General features: G+C 43.7%; 1 protein-coding gene across 3 annotated transcripts in view; it reads right to left on the reverse strand.

Moving 5' to 3' along the window:
* ZNF143 (zinc finger protein 143) overlaps positions 1-20346 on the reverse strand; it is a 35021-nt gene extending 14675 nt beyond the window's left edge. Inside the window, exons 1-10 of one of the 3 annotated variants that reach the window (XM_060177209.1) lie at positions 20199-20345; positions 19802-19894; positions 18426-18509; positions 16003-16083; positions 11700-11896; positions 9707-9781; positions 8520-8639; positions 6284-6359; positions 4244-4369; positions 1616-1795 (exon numbers count right to left, since the gene is read on the reverse strand). In XM_060177209.1, coding sequence (XP_060033192.1) covers positions 1616-1795; positions 4244-4369; positions 6284-6359; positions 8520-8639; positions 9707-9781; positions 11700-11896; positions 16003-16083; positions 18426-18509; positions 19802-19894; positions 20199-20310 — 1144 coding nt within the window. In that variant the 5' untranslated portion in view covers positions 20311-20345. Of the gene's footprint in view, positions 1-1615; positions 1796-4243; positions 4370-6283; positions 6360-8519; positions 8640-9706; positions 9782-11699; positions 11897-16002; positions 16087-18425; positions 18510-19801; positions 19895-20198 lie in introns of all 3 variants that reach the window. The other 2 variants (XM_060177208.1, XM_060177210.1) reach the window with 2 other exon arrangements.
* Positions 20347-21213: the final 867 nt, after the last annotated feature.

Raw genomic sequence — 21213 nt, forward strand, 5'->3', positions numbered from 1 at the left:
AAGGCCAGCTTACAGTAGTTTTTTTTTTTCCTCTTTCCCTCAATTAAATGATGAGAAAAGTTGGACTGACATGTTGTCTACTTAACCAAGCTTTGATTAAACTATAAATTATTTCTTTAAACTAGATAATCAGGAGTCGGGCAGTTGTGCAGCAGGTTAAGCACACGTGGCATGAAGCACAAGGACCAGCATCAGGATCCCGGTTCGAGCCACAGGCTCCCCACCTGCAGGGAATTCACTTCACAGGTGGTGAAGCAGGTTTGCAGGTGTCTGTCTTTCTCTCCCCCTCTGTCTTCCCCTCCTCTCTCCATTTCTCTCTGTCCTGTCCAACAACGACGACATCAACAACAATAATAATAACTACAACAATAAAACAACAAGGGCAACAAAAGGGAAAATAAACCTAAAAAAAAGTTCATGTAAAAAAAACCCCTAGATAATCTAGTTATCATAATACTATGTTAAAAACGATACTAGTAAGTGCAATTATTACTACAACATGGCTTATTATTTTTAAAATGTTTTTTAAATTATCTTTATTGGATAGAGATAGCCAGAAATTGAGAAGAAGGGGAATATTGAAAGGGTGAGAGACAGAGAGTCACCTGCAGCCCTGCTTCACCACTTGTGAAGCTTTCCTCCTGCAGGTGGGGACCGGGGCTTGAACCTGGGTCCTTACACTGTAATGTGTGTGCTCAACCAGGTGCGCCACCGCCTGGCCGCAATGTGGCTTATTTTAAGGAGTTTTTCAGGGGAGTGTGAGGGAGCAAACCAGGATCTCACTTAAAGAATCCTGTGCCGCAACCTATCTGAGGGCTTTATAAAAATAACAAGAGGGTGGAGGAGACAGCCAGAGCTGGGCAGTGCTCTGGTGTCGGTGTCTTTCTGCATCGCCCTTTCTCCCATTAAACTAAAGGGGACAATGAGAGGATTTTCCAAAAAATACAAAAAAACTTGGACATTTCACTATATGAAAGGTCACATATGCTGTATATTAACTTCAGCTGACTCTGCATCTAATCAAAAGTTATTGCATATTCACGAAAAACAACTATGCACTACAAAGAAAAACCATCATTCTTAGGGGTCAGGCGGTAAGTAGCGCACCAGGTTAGCACACATAGTACGAAGCACAAGGCCCTGTGCAAGGATCTGGGATGAAGCCGCTGGCTCCCACCTGCAGCGGGGGGCCACTTCACAATCAGTGAAGCAGGTCTGCAGGTGTCTAACTCTATCTCCCTCTCTATCTTCCCCTCTGAAAACAGTAACAATAATAATATAAATATACATAGACATAGTCAGGAATTATACTGAGTACTGAAAGAAGACTGGGTCAGGTGACAGTTCACCTGGCAGAGCGCATACCTTTCCACACTCAAGGACCCAGACTTAGGTCTCGGCACCACGTGGGAGCGCCCGCACCACAGAAGGGCCCTGAGTGGTGGGGCAGTGGTGCGGTGTTTCTCCTTTTCCTCCCTACCACTTACAGTATCAATCTCAAATGGGAGGAAACAAAGAGGAACCTGCTAGAAGTGGCAGGGTCATGCAGTTGTAAAAACTATGACAGGAACAAAATAAAACAGAAGAGCAGGGAATCTTTACTGAGAGCTGTTACCTGTATGTATCCTCACGTGGTTTTTGTAGTTGGTCGCACTGGCAAATGCCCGCCCACATCCAGGTTCTGTACAATAATAAGGCCTTTCTCCTGTGTGTGTCCTTACGTGTACTTTTCTGATATTTGATGTTGTGAAAGACCGACCACAGCCTTCAAAGGGACATTTAAAGGGTCTTTCTCCTGGAAACAGAAAAGAGAAATGATTGAATGATCTTATTGGTCAGCTCTGCCTAGGGTCATGTTCATGATTCCAGTCATTCTGTACTGAGCTTCCCTTCCTTCCTTTTTTTCAACCAGAGAACTGTTCAACTCTGGCCTATGATGGTATAGGGAACTGAACCTGGGACCTCTGATGCCCCAGGCATACAAGTCTGCTGCAAGGGGGTCGGGTTAAGCGCAGGTGGTGCAAAGCACAAGGACCGGCATAAGGATCCTGGTTCGAGCCCCCGGCTCCCCACCTGCAGGGGAGTCGCTTCACAGGTGGTGAAGCAGGTCTGCAGGTGTCTGTCTTTCTCTCCCTCTCTGCTAGAGATGGAATTGGAACTTGAGCTATGTAAGTACAACATTGTGTCAGTTGAGTCATCTCCCTAATCACGATAAATCTAAAAACAAACAGTGAGTGGGGCGGTAGCACAGTGGGTTAAGTGCAGGTGGCACAAAGCGCAAGGACTGGCATAAGGATCCCGGTTCGAGCTCCGGCTCCCCACCTGCAGGGGAGTCGCTTCACAGGTGGTGAAGCAAGTCTGTAGGTGTCTGTCTTTGTCTCCCCCTCTGTCTTCCCCTCCTCTCTCCATTTCTCTCTGTCCTATCCAACGATGACATCAATAAGAACAACTATAAAACAAGGGCAATAAAATGGAATAAATTAAAAAAAAATTTAAAAAACCCCAAAAGTCTGCTGCATTAACACTATGATCTTTCACTGGCACTATTTCCTTGACTTATTTTTTTTAAGGTTTTTATTTAATGGGGCAGGTAGATAACCTAATGACAGCACATGAACCTTTTAAGCCTGAGGGTCTAGAGGGCTCAGGTTAAATACCCAGTAATACCCAATGCAAGAGATGAACAGTGCTCTGGCTTCTCTCTATACCATAAAAGTAAACAAATCTACTAAAAATACAACAGTTTTGGATAAAGAGTACATAGCATAATGATTAATTTAACAGACTCTGTTGTTTGAGGCTCCAAAGTCCCAGGTTCAATCCCCCTCACCACCATAAGCCAGAGCTGAACAATGCTCTGATAAAATAAATATAAATAATAAGGTTTATTTATTTAGGGGTTCAGGCAGCGGCATACCTGGTTAGGCACACACATTACAGGGTGCAAACATCCTGGTTCAAGTGCCTGGTTCCCACCTACTGGGGGGATACTTCATGAGCAGTAAACAGTGCTGCAGTTCTCTTTTTTTCTTTTAATTTATTTTTAAAAATATATGGTCCACAGACATATGTGTAAATATTCTAATTCACTCATCATCAGAGAAGCGCACATCAAAACCACACTGAGATTCCACCTCAGACCTATGAAAATGGGTTCCATCAATAAAACAAGAGAAGATAAGTATTGGTGATGTGGAGAGAGGAACTCTACTACACTGCTGGTGGAAATATAAACTGGTACAACCGCTATGCAGAACAGTATGGATGTGGCCTATAAAGTGGCTCAATGGATAAAGCACTGACTCTCAAGCATGAGGTCCTGAGTTTGATCCCTCGCAGCACATGTACAGAGTGATGTCTGGTTCTTTTCCCCCTTTCTCATTAATAAATAAAAACTTAAAAAAAAAATTAGAGTTAAAAAAACGAATAGTATGGAGAATCGTTAAGCAACTACTAATGGAAATGGCATAGGACCCAGCTATTCCACTCCTAGGCATAAACCAAAAAGATGTAATAACACCTAAGCATCCCATGTTCACAGCAGCTTTATTCACAACAGCAAAAACCTGGAAACAACCAAAATGCCCTTCCATAGATGACTGGACAAAAAGTTTTGTGACATAAACTCAACAGAGTATTATGCAACCATATAAAGGGATACTGTGTCCTTTGGGATAAAGTGGATGGAACTGGAAACTGTGCTCAGTGAAAGAAGTCAGGACAACTATATAGAAAACTGAATATACAAAGGTAAAAAAAAAAAAATCTCAACCTATTTTCAAGACTGTGGGAGAATGATGGTGGTTATCTGTAGGTGTGGGAATGGGGACACAGACCTCTGGTGATGGGAGTGGGGAAATAAATAATAAAGAAGTTATTACATTGAGGATCCCTACTCCTTAGGTTTTTATCTCTATTAGGTTATTAAGTAGATGTATACTCCGAGAAAAATACGTTACTCAAATAAGTGAAACCAAGATAATTCCATCCCAACTAAAAACTGAGAAGGCTGTAGTCCAGGACGCTGTTAACTCCTCTGGGGACATGGATCCCTCTGAAGATTTAACAAAGTCACAGAAAGAAGCAGAAATGTTCACACAGCAAGCTGCATGGAAGTTCCAGAATTGGAAGAAAGCCCTGCAGTTGACTCTTTGACACCTTCCCAGAGATTGCTTTAGTAAATCTCTTCATTGTGGACAAAAAACTCCCCGCCTCTATAATAATATTCTGTTTACTCCAATACCTGTATGAGTTCGAATATGTTTCTGTAGATCTCCTGAAGTTTTGAAAGATCTAGTACAATTATCTTCTGAACACCGGTATGGCTTTTCTCCTGTGTGAGTTCTGACGTGACTTTTTAATCCATAACCTTAAAGAAAATTTTAAAAGAAACTTAACTACACAAAGTATCTCTAAACATGCATACTGAAATTAAGCTATCAAAAAGTAGATTTTTAAAAGAAAAAGCATAGTAAACACTAAGGATATAATACCAGGTAAACACAAGAAAGTAACTATTAAAAATTTGGTGGTATGGCTTTCTATGTCCTGAGAGAGAGTAGGAGGGAGAGAGGGACAACGAGACACAAAGGCAGCACTGCGCCAGCAATGGAGGAGGCTGTGCTGCTGCTGTCTTTGGTGCTCGTCTGCAGTGTCAGGGACCAACACCCGTCTCCCACAGGAAGAACTAACCTCTACCTACTGAACCAACCATATGCATTTGTTTCTTTGCTTTTTATTGGACAGGGCAGAGAGAAATGGAGAGGAGGGGAAGACAGAGAGGGGCAGAGAAAGACAGACACCTGCAGACCTGCTTCACTGCCTGTGAAGCGACCCCCCTGCAGGTGGGGAGCCGGGGGCTCGAACTGGGATCCTTACGCCGGTCCTTGCGTTTTGCGCCACATGTGCTTAACCCGCTGCGCTACTGCCTGAGTCCTATGAATTTTTAAGAATTTTATTAGTGATTTAATATTGACTTACTAAAGACACGTCGACTAGGGTATAATTCTGCACCATATCTACCACCAGAGTTCTAAACCCCCATTAAAAGCCATTGCAGTTCCCCAAGGTTGCAGACGAGGGCTAACTGCCATCTCTACCACTATCTGTCTACATCTGTACATACCTACCCCCCTCTCCTTCCAGACTCAGTCCTCTCTCCCCCTCCAAGCCACATATAAGCCTGTTACTACATCTAAATGTCCCTCCCTTTTTCCTCCTCCTCCTCTCTGGGTCCTGATGGAGCTGGAGTTCAGAGCCTTCTTATCCTCTTCCTCCTATCACTTCTCACCCACTGGGAGTGAGGATCAGAATCGTTTTATTTTGGGTACACATGGTAGTAGTTCTGGCTTCTGCAATTGCTTCTCTGCTAGACATGGGTGTTGGTACAACGACCCATAACCCCAGCCTCTCAACTCCAGCTTACCAAGTGCCAGAGAACAGACTCCGACGTGAACTGTTTCTAAGACTTTGTGAGAACTATGGTGGTTATCGTTGGTAGATGGGGGAGGATGGGGCCACAAAGCTTTGGTGATGGGAGTGGTGTAGAACTATACATGTAATCTCAAAATATTGTAAGCCACTATTAATCATATATATAGAAAAAAGTAAAGAAGAAGATATCAAAAGATAATAAAGTGTGGAGTGAAACCTCAAATGCTGTAGGAAGAAACAGATCTAACAAAACAGAACAGAGGAAAAGAAAACAACAAGCAAGACAAGCAACAGTTGAAGACTGAAAAATCAGTAATGTAGGCTTGCTAATAAAAAAAAAAAAAGCAAAAAAAAACAACAAAAAACAAAAACCAGGGGTTCGGGCGGTAGCGCAGCAGGCTAAGCACATATGGCGCAAAGCACAAGGACCGGCGTAAGGATCCCAGTTTGAGCCCCCGGCTCCCCACTAGCAGGGGAGTCGCTTCACAGGCAGTGAAGCAAGTCTGCAGGTGTCTGTCTTTCTCTCCCCCTTCTGTCTTTCTCTCCTCCATTTCTCTCTGTCCTATCCAACAATAAATGACATCAACAATAACAATAATAACCACAACAAGGGCAACAAAAGGGGGGAAAATGGCCTCCAGGAGCAGTGGATTCATGGTGCAGGCACTGAGCCCCAGCAATAACCCTGGAGGCCAAAAAAAAAAAAAAAAGAGAGAGAGAATTTCTGCCTCTGTTTTCCCCCAAGTGGAACCAAGAAACAAAGGAGAACAAACCACAAGGGGGCTGGGAAGTGGCACACCTGGTCGAGCCGCACTCTGTACAAAGGAGCACAAAAGGTTTTTTTATTTACCTGTTGCAAACGCTTTCCCACAGCCTGCATGCTCACACTGATAGGGCCGATCTCCGGTGTGTGACCTCTCATGGACCTGTCATTACAATGCATGCATGAATCCCTAGGCATTCGTCAGGTAGGAACCCCAGTATAAACACCCCCACTGCTGATGCTGATTCTTTTGTTTTTATGTTCTTTCTGAAATACATAATTTTTATTTTTTTCAAAAGCTTCAGTCTAAGAATTATCAACAGAGACCTAATGCTACATGAAGTACTCCTTGTAAAACAGAAACAAGGCTTGCGTTTCCTCGAGTGGTCAGAAGTGTCGTATATGGAACATCCATAGACAGGATGAGAGCTAGGAGCAGAATGTGGGGAGGGACCGTTCCACAGAGGCTGAGGAGTGTGGGGCTGCTGCTAGAGGGACCTGAGACGAGGCTTCACCACTGAAGGGTGCTGTGGCCACGGCTCTCGCTTTCTCTGAACCTCAATGTCATTCGTATTAAGTCAGGATGTGGTAATCACTATCCCAGAGGGTGGCTGAGACAAATCAATAATCCAAACAGTGGCCACCAGTTATTAAGACGTCACTACATACCAGGTTACGGCTCAGTATTTCCCATGTGGAGTCTTAACTGATGTAACTCTCACTAGCAAACCCAGAGGGAGGTGCCTTCAACTGCCAATCACATACATGAGGTAAATGAGTGGTCAGAGGCTCATAATGCCAGGGTGACATACTGGTAAGTAGGGGAAGTGGCTGCTACTTCAACTGTATCAGAGGCCCACTTTCGGACACACTGGAAGTATCTGATACCTTTACTATGAGTTGTGGCACTTTATATTTAGTTATGATCAAAAAAGTTGGCCTAAACATGTGAGACAAAGCATTAACATCAACTTCTAATTCCTACTAAAACCCTAAATTACTACTGACAGTGGCTACAGATGCCACTCTTATATGATTACACAAATTTTACATGTGAAAATGATATATTCACATATGTAGAGTGCTTAACATGTGCTGGGTAGTATGCTAGCTATTAGGAGACAGACATGAAGAAAACAGTGGTCTAAGAGGTGGTGCAGTGAATAAAGCACTGGACTGTCTCTATTTTTAGTGGGAACATTTTAAAATTTCTATTTATTTATTTATTTATTCATTGCTTTTTTTTTTTTGCCTCCAGGGTTATTGCTGGGGCTCAGGCCTGCACCATGAATCCACTGCTCCTGGAGGCCTTTTTTTTTTTTTCCCTTTTGTTGCCCTTGTTATTGTAGCCTTGTTGTGGTTATTACTGTTACTGCTGATGTCCTTTGTTGTTGGATAGGACAGAGAGAAATGGAGAGAGGAGGGGAAGACAGAGGGGGAGAGAAAGACAAGACACCTGCAGACCTGTTTCACCGCACGTGAAGTGACTCCCCTGCAGGTGGAGAGCTAGGGGCTCGAACTGGGATCCTTACGGGGGTCCCTGCGCTTTGCGCCACATGTGCTTAACCCGCTGGGCTACCGCCCGACCACCTTATTTATTTATTTTGCCTCTAGAGTTATCGTTGGGGCTCGGTGCCTGCACTACGAATCCACTGCTCCTAGAGGCTATTTTTTCCCTTTTTGTTGCCCTTGTTGTTTAGAGGCTATTTGTTGCCCTTGTTGTTTAACGTTGCTGTTGTTATTGCTGTCATTGTTGGACAGGACAGAGAGAAATGGAGAGAGGAGGGGAAGACAGAGAGGGGGAGAGAAAGACAGACACCTGCAGACCTGCTTCACCACCTGTGAAACAGGCGACTCCCCTGCAGGTGGGGAGCCGGGGGCTCAAACCGGGATCCTTACGCTGGTCCTTGCACTTCGTTCCATGTGCTCTTAACCCACTGTGCTACTGCCTGGCCCCTAGCACTGGCCTCTCAAACATGAAGTCCTGAGTTCTAACCCAGGCAGCACATATATCAGAATTATGCTGTCTCTTTTTCTCCCTTTCTCCTAGTTCTCATTAATCAATCATAAAATATTTATTTAAAAAAAAAAAAAAGGAGAGAGGGAGATAAAGAGAGAGTGGGAAAGAAAGAAAACATAGACCCGTCTTTCAAGACCCGACAGGTTCCATACCTACATAGGCTCTTTGTGTCTTTATGACTCAACGTGTCTTTTTCTTTTATGAGGGGAAACAGCGGCGTTTGGATGCCACAAGTACGCCATGCCGGGCATGCAGTGTCCCAAGTATCCTCATATCTCAACATAGCATTTCTCTTATATATACCTTAAGATGATGAGCTGTTGTGTATAACTTTCCACATCCATCATATTCACATCGAAATGTCTTTTCTCCACTCTGCTGGGATTTAGCTGTTACTCTTGTTGCATGGCCTTGTAATACAATCTAGATAAAACATAAGTATGACTAAAATTATTTATACAGAAATAAAGTTCAGGGGCTGGGAGGTAGCTCACTGAGTAGAGCACAGACCCTCCCATGGAAGACCACAGTGCCAGTGGATATGCCACATATAGTGGAGTACTGCGATGTCTCTTTCTCTCACCTTTTATTAGGATTTTTGGGGAAAAAAATTCAGCATAGGAACACTGATATCATGTATGTATAATACCAACAGGGCAAATGAAAAGGAAATAAAGGTCACAGATCTATTTCTACTCTGGTAAAATCGATTCTAGGTTGGGGACAGATAGCATAATGTTTATGCAATCAGACTCAGAACCAATACCAATTCTAGTACTATGCAAGTACTCCTTGACATACTTAAGGCATAGATTTATCTATATTTATTTATCTATATTTTTAAAATAAGAGTGACTTTTTTAATTTCCCTCCAGGGTTATTGCTGGGGATTGGTGCCTGCACTAAAAATCCACTGCTCCTGGAGGCTATTTTTTCCCCCTTTTGTTGCCCTTGTTGTTTATCATTGCTGTTGTTAATATTATTGTTGTTGGCTAGGACAGAGAGAAATGGAGAGAGGAGGGGAAGACAGAGAGGGGGAGAGAAAGACAGACACCTGCAGACCTGCTTCACTGCCTGTGAAGCGACTCCCCTGCAGGTGGGGAGCCAAGGGCTTGAACTGGAATCCTTAAGCTGGTCCTTACACTTTGCGCTATGTGCGCTTAACCCACTGTGCTACCGCCCGGCCCCAAATAATTATCGTTCTTAAAAGTTCACAGCTCTACCACTACACCACTTCCCGTATGGCTCTGTGTTACTTCCATTTATTTAGTGCCACTCTGCATCCATAGAAGGTTTCCTGAGAGCTGAGGTATTGTAATAGAGCTGTTGCTAAATCTATAGTTTTCCTGAACTGGTAAGATTTTTCCTAGAGTGGCATTTAAGTTACCTAGTCTTATTTCCATCCATAGAAGTAGCCTTAAGTACAAAGAAAAAGTTTCTTTTCAAGTACTAAGGAAAGGACTCTGGAATAAAAAAATTGCTTTACATACCTGCATTTTTTTCTCTTGCTCATTTTCTCCAATTATCCCAGAACCTGTTACACTTTCAGTTCCATCAATGGACACCTACAGGAATAAAATAAAGCTTAAAAAATGTTTTATGATGGGTTGGGTGGGGAGCAGAATGATTATGCAAACACTCAGGTCTGAGGCTCTAAGGTTCCAGCTTCAATCCCCCAACCGACGTGAGTCAGACATGAGCAGAGTGCTAGTCAAATCAGTAAGATCCTGAGTTCAATCCCAGCATCAAATGTGGACTGATGCTGTTTCTCTTTCCTTTTTCTCTTGCATGTTAACAAGTAAGAAAAAAAAGTTTCATGGTGGCCCAGGCCACACAATGGGCAGCGTGCTCGACTTCACGCACGACACCCGAAGTCTGATCTCCTGCCTCATACACCTGAGTGACGCGCTGGTTCTATCTCATTAATAAAACATAAAAATTAAATTTTAAATCAAAGTACTTCTGAGCTGTGGTTTTTGGTGCTGTGAGGAATTGAACTTCAGAGATGAAAGGCTTTTGCATAAACACTATGCTATTATCCCACCTTTTTTTTTAAAAAAAAAAATTTATTTCCTTTTTGTTGCCCTTGTTGTATCCCACCTTTTAAAAAATACTTATTTATTTATTCCCTTTTGCATAACCACTATGCTATTATCCCACCTTTTAAAAAATATTTATTTATTTATTCCCTTTTGTTGCCCTTGTTGTTGTAGTTATTATTATTATTGTTATTGATGTCATTGTTGTTGGATAGGACAGAGAAATGGAGAGGAGGGTAAGACAGAGGGAGGAGAGAAAGACAGACACCTGCAGACCTGCTTCACCACTTGTAAAGTGATTCCCCTGCAGGTGGGGAGCTGGGGGCTCGAACTGGGATCCTTAGGCCAGTCCTTGCGCCACATGCGCTTAACCCACTGCACTACTGCCTGATTCCCCACTTTTTTTTTTACAGTAAAATTTTTTTTTGTTTTGTTTGTTTTTAAAGATTTTATTTATTTGTGAGAAAGATAGGAGGAGAGAGAAAGAAGCAGACATCACTCTGGCACATGTGCTGCTGGGGATCGAACTCGGGACCTCATGCTTGAGAGTCCAAAGCTTTACCACTGCACCACCTCCCAGATCACCCCCCCTTGTTTTTAAGTTTTATCTTTTGATAATTGTTGAGGATGGATGAAAAATAAATCATGGGTGGGGGTACAGCATAATGGTTATGCAGAGACTTTCATGCCTGAGGCTCTCAAGCCCCAGGTTCAATCCCCCACACTGCCATGAGGCAGAGCTGAGCAGTACTCTGGTTAAAAAAAAAAAAAAAAAAGAAATATATATATATATATATATATATATACACACACACACAAACACATGTATGCATATATATACTGCTATATCCCACCCACCCACACCCCTTTTCTCTATGTGAAGATGGCCCACAGTGGTGAAGCTCTAAGAACAAAAATAATACTTTATATTCTGAGAGATGGTGCCAAGGATTGAATCTATGTGATTTCTGAGTTCTAACAGGATGAGCTATCTTCCTGGCCCTGGGATATATATTTGGTATATATATATTTAAAAAAATTTTTATTATTATTTATTTATTCCCTTTTGTTGCCCTTGCTGTTTTATTGTAGTCACCATTGATGTCATTGTTGTTGCATAGGACAGAGAGAAATGGAGAGAGGAGGGGAAGACAGAGAGGGGCAGAGAAAGACAGACACCTGCAGACCTGCTTCACTGCCTCCTGTGAAGCGACTCCCCTGCAGGTAGGGGGCTCGAACCAGGATCCTTATGCCGGTCCTTGTGCTTTGCGCCACCGGCGCTTAACCTGCTGTGCTACTGTCCAACTCCCTTTTTTTGTTTTAATGAGAAAGAACAGATACAGAGGAAAGAGAGCGTGACAGAACACCCTTCAGTTCTGGCTTATAGTGGTGCTGGGAACTGAAGCTAGTCCCGGGAGAGTCTTACCATGGTAGAATACTCTACCTTTGCTGCGTACTGTTCCAAAGCGCTGATGGTGTCAGGATCGATCGTGGCATCTCCAGTGTGCAGACCTGCCACGGTCCCATCAGCCTGGATAGCCAGGATCGTGTCAGACTGAGGCACCTGCACTGCATGGTGGATGTAAGCCGTGGTGCCATCTTCCAGCTGCACTGCCTGTAGCGCACTCTGGTCATAACTATCTGAGGGAGCGGAAGAGAATGGCACTGAGTCAGAGACGGTCTGACACACATATTCAAGGGAAGCGGAACAAGCTTCTCAGTAGTTCACGAGCACTGAGTCAGGTGCACTGCATTTACCACCCCCACTGTACCAGTAGGAAATTTAGGTTTGGGGACGCCAAGTCACTCTCCTCGTGAACCCAGAAAGCAGAGCAGTCAAAATCAGTGTGTAGAGAAACCAGGATGTAAGTGTATGTCAGTATTACTCCAAGTTGGTGCTCCAGTGGCGTAATCTATTAGCACACGGTACTTATGCAGTATCACTCCAAGTTTAGTTCCTCTAAATAAGTATATCAAGAAAATAATAGGCAGGAAAGCACATGAACTGGCATTAGGATCCCGGTTCGAGCCCCCAGCTCCCCAACTGCAGGGGAGTCGCTTCACAGGCGGTAAAGCAGGTCTATAAGTGTCTGTCTTTCTCTCCCCTCCTCTCTCCATTTCTCTCTGTCCTATCCAACAACAACAACAACAGTAATAACAAAAATAAATAAAGGCAACAAAAGGGAAAAAAATTAAAATAACTTTTAAAATATGGAATATAATACATTATGAAACAATAAATTTAATTATAAGAACCCATGGGTTTACTCTTAATGATCAGCAGAAAAAAAAAAGAACATAGTTTTTTTAAGTGTAGTTAAACAACAAAGTATTCAAAAAATGCCCCTGAGGGAGTTGGGAGGTAGCACAGCGGGTTAAGCACAGGTGGCACAACGCGCAAGGACCAGCGTAAGGATCCCGGATCGATGGGGAGAATACAGGTCCATGAAGGATGATGAATGACATAGTGGGGGTTGTATTGTTAAATGGGAATCTGGGGAATGTTATGCATGTACAAACTATTGTATTTACTGTTGAATGTAAAACATTGATTCCCCAATAAAAGAAATAAATTAAAAAAAAAAAAGGATCCCGGTTCGAGTCCCAACCTGCAGGGGAATCCCTTCACAGGCGGTGAAGCAGGTCTGCAGGTGCCTGTCTTATTCTCCTATCTTCTTCTCCTCTCTCCATTTCTCTGTCTTATTCAACAACGACAGCATCAATAACTACAATAACAATAAGAAAACAAGGGCAACAAAACGGAATAAATATTAATTAATTAATTTTTCCTTTTGTTGCCCTTGTTAAATTTTATTGTTGTAATTATTAGTTATTGATGTCATCGTTGGATAGGACAGAGAGAAATAGAGAGGAGGGGTAGGCAGGCAGAAAGGGGGAGAGAAAAACAGACACCTGCAGACCTGCTTCACCATCCGTGAAGCGACTCCCCTGTAGGTGGGGAGCCGGGGGCTCGAACCGGGATCCTTATGCCTGTCCTTCATTCCACGTGCACTTAACCCGCTGTGCTACTGCCCAACTGCCCAGCTAACATTTTTTTAACATTTATTATGTAACAATAATTATTCTAAATACTTTACATGTATTTGCACATTCTGTCCTAGTTCTAATCCTATGAAATGGATACTCAGCCTACATTTTTTTAACAATTATTTATTCCCTTTTGTTGCCCTTGTTGTTTTATTGTTGTGGTTATTATTGTTGTTGTTGTTGGATAGGACAGAGAGAAATGGAGAGAGGAGGGAAGACAGAGAGGGGGAGAGAAAGACAGACACCTGCAGACCTGCTTCACTGCCTCCTGTGAAGCGACTCCCCTGCAGGTGGAGAGCCAGGGGCTCGAACTGGGATCCTTACGCCGGTCCTTGCGCTTTGCGCCACATGAGCTTAACCTGCTGTGCTACTGCAAGTCCATCAGCCTACATTTTTAAAGATGATGAAACCCACGTACATGAACTATAAATAATGTGCTTAAGGTCACCGAGCTGAAAATAGTCTGGTAGAGCTTCTATGTTGTCTTATTTATTTGCCTCCAGGGTTATTGCTGGGGCTAGGTGCCTGCACCACAAATCCACTGCTCCTGGAGGCTATTTTTTCCATTTTGTTGCCCTTGTTGTTATCATTATTGTTGTCATTGCTGTTGTTGGGTGGGACAGAGAGAAAACAAGAGAGGAGGGGAAGACAGAGGGGGAGGAAAAGATAGACACCTGCAGACCTGCTTCACTGCCCATAAAGAGAACCCCCTGAAGGTGGGTAGCCGGGGGAATTGAACCGAGAACCTTATACCAGTCCTTGAACTCCATGTCATGTGCACTTAACCCGCTTCACTACTGCCTGACCCCGTCATTTTATATTTATTTATTTATTTTTGCCTCCAGGGTTATTGGTGGGGCTCAGTGCCTGGACTCAAATCCACTGCTCCTGGAGGTCATTTTCCCTTTTTTGTTACCCTTTTATATTATGGTTGTTTTTATTATTGATGTCGTGGTTGTTGGATAGGACAGAGAAAATTGGGAGGAGGGAAAGACAGAGAGAGGGAGAGAAAGATATCTCCAGACCTGCTTTACCTTTTGTGAAGTGACTCTCCTGCAGGTGGGGAGCCGGGGGCTCGAACCAATATCCTTAAGCTGGTCATCGCCACGTGTGCTTAACCCGCTGCATTATTGCCTGACCCCTTATTTATTTTTTTATGGAGGCAGAAAAGTGAAAAAGACCACAGCTCCAAACCTTCCCCAATGTAGTGAGGGCTGGGCTCAAACCTGGGCTGAGCACACAGCAGAGCAGCACACTGACCAAGTGACCTGGCTTACTGGCCCAGAGCGTTGGGTGCTCCTATGCATTCAGCCTTAGTCTTCCCTTCAAAAATCCAAGAAACATTAATATTTGCCACGTTTGTTTCAGATAGTCTTAGACTTTTAATGGGGCCAGGCGGTGGCACACCTGGCTAAGTGCACATGTTATAGTGCACAAGGACCCCGGTTCAAGCTCCTGGTCTCCACCCGCAGAGGGAAAGCTTCATAAGTGGTGAAGCAGGGATGCAAGTGTCTCTCTTCTCTATTTCCTCCCCTTTCTCTGTCTCTATCCACTAATAAGTAAAATAAATAAATAAATAAGATATTTTTTAAAAAGAGAGAGGGGGGAATCGGGCGGTGGCGCAGCAGGTTAAGTACACATGGTGCAAAGCATGAGAGCCAGCTTAAGAATCCCGGTTCCAGCCCCGGGCTCCCCATCTGCAGGGGAGTCGCTTCATAGGCAGTGAAGCAGGTCTGCAGGTGTCTGTCTTTCTCTCCCCCTCTCTGTCTTCCCCTCCTCTCTCCATTTCTCTCTGTCCTATCCAAGAATGACGACATCAATAACAACAACAATGAAAAACAACAAGGACAACAAAAGGGAAAATAAATAAATAAATATTAAAAAATTTTTAAAAAGAGAGAGATAAAAGGAAATCAAGAAAGAGGAGGTAGAAGAGGATAGACAAATGAAGCATCGTTTCACTTTGTGTGAAGTTTCTTCCTACAGGTGGGGACCATGGCCTTGAACCTGAGTCCTCCCACACTATAATGTGTAGGCTCTAACAGGTGCGCCATAGTCCAGGCCCAGAGTCTTATACTTTTTATTTAGTTGTAATTAAAGCCCTTCAATTGCAAAGGACCTTGCTAAAGAAATCACACGCACACATACATACATACATACATAAAAGAAAAAAATCAGCAATTTAATTTTCTTTTTTTTAAAAAAATATTTTATTTTATTTTTGAGAGATGCAGAGAGAGAGAGAGAGAGAGAGACACTAAGCACTGATCAGCTCTGGCTTAGGATGGTGCGGGGACTGAACCTGGGACTTAGGAGCCTCAGGCATGAGAGTCTGTTTGCATAACCATTATGCTGTCTCCCCGCCCGCAATTTAATTTTCGAATGCTTAGTTCTCTATTTTAAAGAGATGCCTCTATTTGAAATCTCCCTGGGAACAGGGCCTGTTAATCGAGCCTTCTCTTCAGATTAGCAGATTTTAACTCAGACCTGTGCCAAAACCTGCTGTGGTATATACTTTAGAAAACAACCGGGGTCCTTGAGCTTTGCGCCACATGCGCTTAACCCGCTACGCTACCGCCCGACTCGTTACAACCACGATTCTTTTACATAACAACAGTTCAGAAACTCATGAAAGGTCTAACTGTCCCCACACTCCTCCCTCTCCCCTGGTTCTCTCTGCGTTTCCAAGGCCATATTACCTTTGGAGGTGTGGTGAATAAAAGCTGTAGTTCCATCTTCCAGCTGCACAGCCTGACCGTCCTCTAACCGCAAACTGTCCCCTGCTCGAGATCAAAGCTTACATTTAGATTCCACGTTTTCAAAGGCGTTACCGATAACTCAGCAGTAACATGCTATAACATGTTAACAGCATGCTATAGGGAGTTGGGCGGTAGCGCAGCGAGTTAAGCACATGTGGCACAAAGCGCAAGGGCTGGTGTAAGGATCCCAGTTCGAGCCCCCGGCTTTCCACCTGCAAGGGAGTCGCCTCACAGGCGGTGAAGCAGGTCTGCAGGTGTCTGTCTTTCTCTCCCCCGTTTTCCCCCTCCTCTCTCCATTTCTCTCTGTCCTATCCAACAACAATGACATCAATAACAACAATAATAACTACAACAATAAGACAAAGGCAACAAAAAGAAAAAAAAAGCATGCTATAAAAAAATCTACATATAATTTAAGGAATCAAACATTTAAAAACATTTAAGCATTTTTCCCTCTTTAGTTGCCCTTGTTTTATTGTTGTAGTTATTATTGGTGTAGCTATTATTATTGTTGTTGTTATTGCTGTCATCGTTGTTGGATAGGACAGAAAAAAATTGAGAGAGGAGAGGAAGGGAAGACAGAGAGGGGGAGAGAAAGACAGACACCTGCAGACCTGCTTCACCGCCTGTGAAGCGACTCCCTTGCAGGTGGGCGGCTCAAACTGGGATCCTTTCACTGGTCCTTGTGCCTTGCGCCACCTGCGCTTAACCTGCTGCGCTACTGCCTGACTCCCTTTTCTTTTTCTTTTTTCAACCAGAGCACTGCTCAACTCTGGCTCATGGTGGTGTGTGGGACTGAATGAACCTTTCATGTGAGGCGCCAAGTAAGAAAAGTACAGACAGCCACAACAAAGAAACCAAACAAGTGGAACGCCTTGGGTGATATGCACATTCTCTTCTCTGCCTTGATCTCAATTTCTCATTTAAAAAATAAAATGAAATAGGGCCAGGGAGGTGGCTCAGTGGTGACGTCACACGCAGGTCTGACACGGAGCTCAATCCCATCACTGCGCTAAGACGACGAAACAACATAGGGCTTAACTCAAACACTGGAAATATTCAGGGAGAGCTTCTGCTGGGCTCCCAGTCCAGTGACTTTTATGATGTCTGAAAGGAAGTCCTGGGTGGGACAGCAGGATTCTTTCTTTTCTTTCTTTCTTTTATTTTATTTTTTAAATTTTTTAAAAAATATTTTATTTTTATTTATTTATTCCCTTTTGTTGCCCTTGTTGTTTTATTGTTGTAGTTATTGTTGTTGTCGTCGTTGTTGGATAGGACAGAGAGAAATGGAGAGAGGAGGGGAAGACAGAGAGGAGGAGAGAAAGATAGACACCTGCAGACCTGCTTCACCGCCTGTGAAGCGACTCCCCTGCAGGTAGGGAGCCAGGGTTCGAACCGAGATCCTTATGCCGGTCCTTGTGCTTTGCGCCACCTGCGCTTAACCCGCTGCACTACAGCCCGACTCCCTCTTTTCTTTCTTTTTAAACCAGAGCACTACTCAGTTCTGGTTTACGTGGTGGTGGTGGTGGGAGATTCAACTTGGTACTTTGGAGCCTCAGGCACAGGAGTCTGCTGCATAGCCACTATACTGTCTACACCAGCCTCAATTTTTAAAAAATATTTTATTAATGAGAAAGGAGGAGGAGAGAAAGAACCAGACATCACTCTGGTACATGTGCTGCCGGGGACTGAGCTCAGGACATTATGGTTGAGAGGCCAATGTTTTATCCAGTGCGCCACTTTCCGGACCACTCAATTAATTTTTTAAACTATATTTATTCTAAGATTTATTTGTGGGCGGTATAGACAGCATAATGTTTATCCAAGAGACTCTCATGCCTGAGGCTAAAAATTCCAGGTTCAATCACTGGCACCATATAAGCCAGACATGAGCAGCATTCTGGTGGAAAAAAAAAAAAAAAAAAAGGAAAAATGTTTTCACTAACATGACAGAGAGAAAGAGAGAGAGAGAGAGCCAGGGCACTGCTCTGGCACATGTGATGCCAGGGATCAAACTTGGGACCTCATGCCTTTGAGTTCAACACCATCCACTGCACCATCTATCACATTCGATTTTGAAAGGCCTACATTTAAGGGTCCCTCCCTCTCCTAGAGACTTTGATCCTGTTTAGGGAGTAGAAGGCAATAGCAGGTGACAAATGTTGAGTGTGACAATCAGTAGGTAAGTACTGGGGGGGGGGGGGACAGACAGCCGAATGGTTATTGGTTATGCAGAGAGACTCTCATATCCGAGGCTCCGAAGTCCCATTTCAGTTTTGGACACCATTGTAAAGCAGAGCAGGGCTAAGCAGGGCTAAGCAGGGCTCTGGGGAGAAAAATAAAGGTACGTATTTAATACTTACTACTTTTAGGTATAGGCACATGCTGAACATAGGCAGCAGAACCATCCTCCAGCTGAATGACCTGACCATCTATGAGTTTTCCATCTGGAACAAAAAAGCAGAGCCAGTAAGTAAGCACAGGTAAAAAATGCTAAACTTTATACAATTTCAAAATGATGTCAACTATAAAAACATACACTACTTAAGATCATGTTCATCTTGAGTCTTCCCTCAATGTTCTGAGAGGCAAGTCAATAACACATCCAGTGATCCTACAGAAAGCAGAAAATCCTCCCTCAGCCATCCTCCCTTCCCTCCAATTTCCAATGAGACCAGTTTAAGAGGAAGAGTGGTTAATCAGAGTAGGCTGCACTAGTTACACCTACGAATATCTTTCAGAGTCACTTGGGAACAATGGCCCTGGCTGTGGGCAGCTGACACTGGGGAGATAGAAATGTCAGTGTATCTGAGGTCAGTTGTCATTCCAGCCCGCGATCTATTTACATTCCTTGACTAAGTACACGTGCTCAGTAGATTTTCATAAAAACAATGGCCTCAGAAGCTGAGCTATTTCATAAAGCGAAGTAAACACTGATTCAGAGACAATGCTGTATCTAAAACATCAAGTATGTCAGGGCCGGGTGGTGGCGCACCTGGCTGAGCGCACATGTCACAGTGCACCAGGACCCGAGCTGGAGACCCTGGCCCCCACCTGCTGAGGGAAAGCTTCACAAGTGGTGAAGCAGGGCTGCAGGTGTCTCTTTCTGTTTCTCTTCCTTTTAAAAAAAAATATCTCTATTTGTTGGACAGAGACAGTCAGAAATCGAGAGGGAAGGGGGTGATGGAGGAGGAGAGAGACAGAGAGACACCTGCAGTCCTGCTTCACCACTCATGAGGCTTTCCCCCTGCAGGTGGGGACCAGGGGCTTGAACCTGGGTCCTGGCACATTGTAAACTGTGCGCTCAACTCGGTGTGCCACTGCCTCGCCCCTCTCCCTTCCTTTCTATCTCCTCCTTTCCTCTCGATTTCTGACTGTCCCTATCAAATAAATAAAGATAATAAAAAAGTTAAAAAATCAAACGTATTTACTGTCACGTTCTCTTTAAAACACTAATAACTTTAAGTAGGAAATGTTTTATTAGAAATTAGGAAGAGGATTGGGAACCTGAACCTCCAGTGTTTCTTTCTCCCTACTAACTCTGACATGCTAGAGTATCTACCGGAGGGCATCTTAAATTCCCTAAATAAAATTTTAAGGTCCACACAAACTATACAGAGTTAGCGTATTTAGCCCAGAGTCCTTGCAAGAGACGGAAGTGGGACTGTCTGCTAGGAGACCCGGCTCTGAGGCCACGAGCAGCCGCTGTCAGCCAATATGCTACGCACGAGGCACATACCTTTAGAACTGTGCTGGATATAAGCAGTAGAGCCGTCGGCTAGGGTCACCGCCTGCAAGCTTACACCTTCCATGTTTTCTAAATTGTCACCGTCTATTATTTAAAAAAAAACAAAAGTTCCTTTCCTTAGAATACTAACCAATGTCCAGGCTTTGTAACGTAATTTAATGAAAATTAGGCAAACACCAAACTGCTTAATTTAGCCTCGAATGCGATTTCTCTTAGTATTTACAAATATTCCCCTGGCCTACTGTACCCAGCAGCCTCACCGAGACTCAGTACTCACGGGAAAGCTTAGCCTTTACATGCTCTTAGCAAAAGAGGAGAAGGGCAGTAAACACAGTGTTGGCAGTTTCATTTGCAAACCCACAGGAACCGTCCCCAGCAGACTGCTCACCTGCGACAGTCACTGCCTCTGTCAGGCACAGGGTGACATGCTGCGCCTCCATCCCTCCTCCGGGGAACTCTGCCATTCCCTGGGAATCGCGGTTTATCTGGGCCAACAACATTTTCTACCTTGAAGAAAAACACAGAAACTTGAGAACAAAGAACAACGCAGGTGACATAAAAGCTATAAAGATTCCAAGGAGGATGACAGAGGACCTAGTGGGGGCTGTATTCTTATATTGGAAACTGGGGAATGGTATGCATGTACAAACTATTGTTTTTACTGTTGACTGTAAAACATTAATTCCCCAATAAAGCAATTAAAAAAAAAAGCTATAAGGATTATCTATGATTCACAAAACAGTTTCTAAGGAAAGACTCGGTAATTTCTTTTCTTTTAAAAAATATTTTATTTATTTTCCCTTTTTTGTTGCCTTTGTTTTTTATTGTTGTTGTAGTTATTGTTGTTGTATAGGATAGAGAAAAATGGAGAGAGGAGGGGAAGACAGAGAGGGGAAGAGAAAGACAGACACCTGCAGACCTGCTTCACTGCCAGCAAAGCGACTCCCCTGCAGGTGGGAGGCTCGAACGGGGATCCTTACACCTGTCCTTGCGCTTTGTGCCACGTGCTTAAGCTTAACACGCTGCGTTACCGCCCAACTCCCCCTCTTTTTCTTTTTAATAATTTATTTATTTATTTATTCATGAGAAAGACAGGCGGAGAGAGAGAACGAACCAGACATCACTCTGGTACATGGGCTGCCGGGGATTGAACTCGGGACCTCATGCTTGAGAATTCAATGCTTTATCCACTGCGCCACCTCCCGGACCACTTCTTTTTCTTTTTTTAAGATAGAGACAGAAAGATAGAGATGTCAGAGAGAGTACAGCACTGTTCCACCTCTCCTGAAAGTTCCCCTTTGCATGGAGTCTCCATGTGCTGGCCAGCAATTTCACACGGTCCTCAAGCAGGTTAAAGTGAGCACTTACTAGGTAAGCTATTTCCCATCCTGGAAAAGGCTGCT

Source organism: Erinaceus europaeus, chromosome 17 (assembly GCF_950295315.1).
Source record: "Erinaceus europaeus chromosome 17, mEriEur2.1, whole genome shotgun sequence".
In the NCBI taxonomy this organism is placed as follows: domain Eukaryota; kingdom Metazoa; phylum Chordata; class Mammalia; order Eulipotyphla; family Erinaceidae; genus Erinaceus; species Erinaceus europaeus.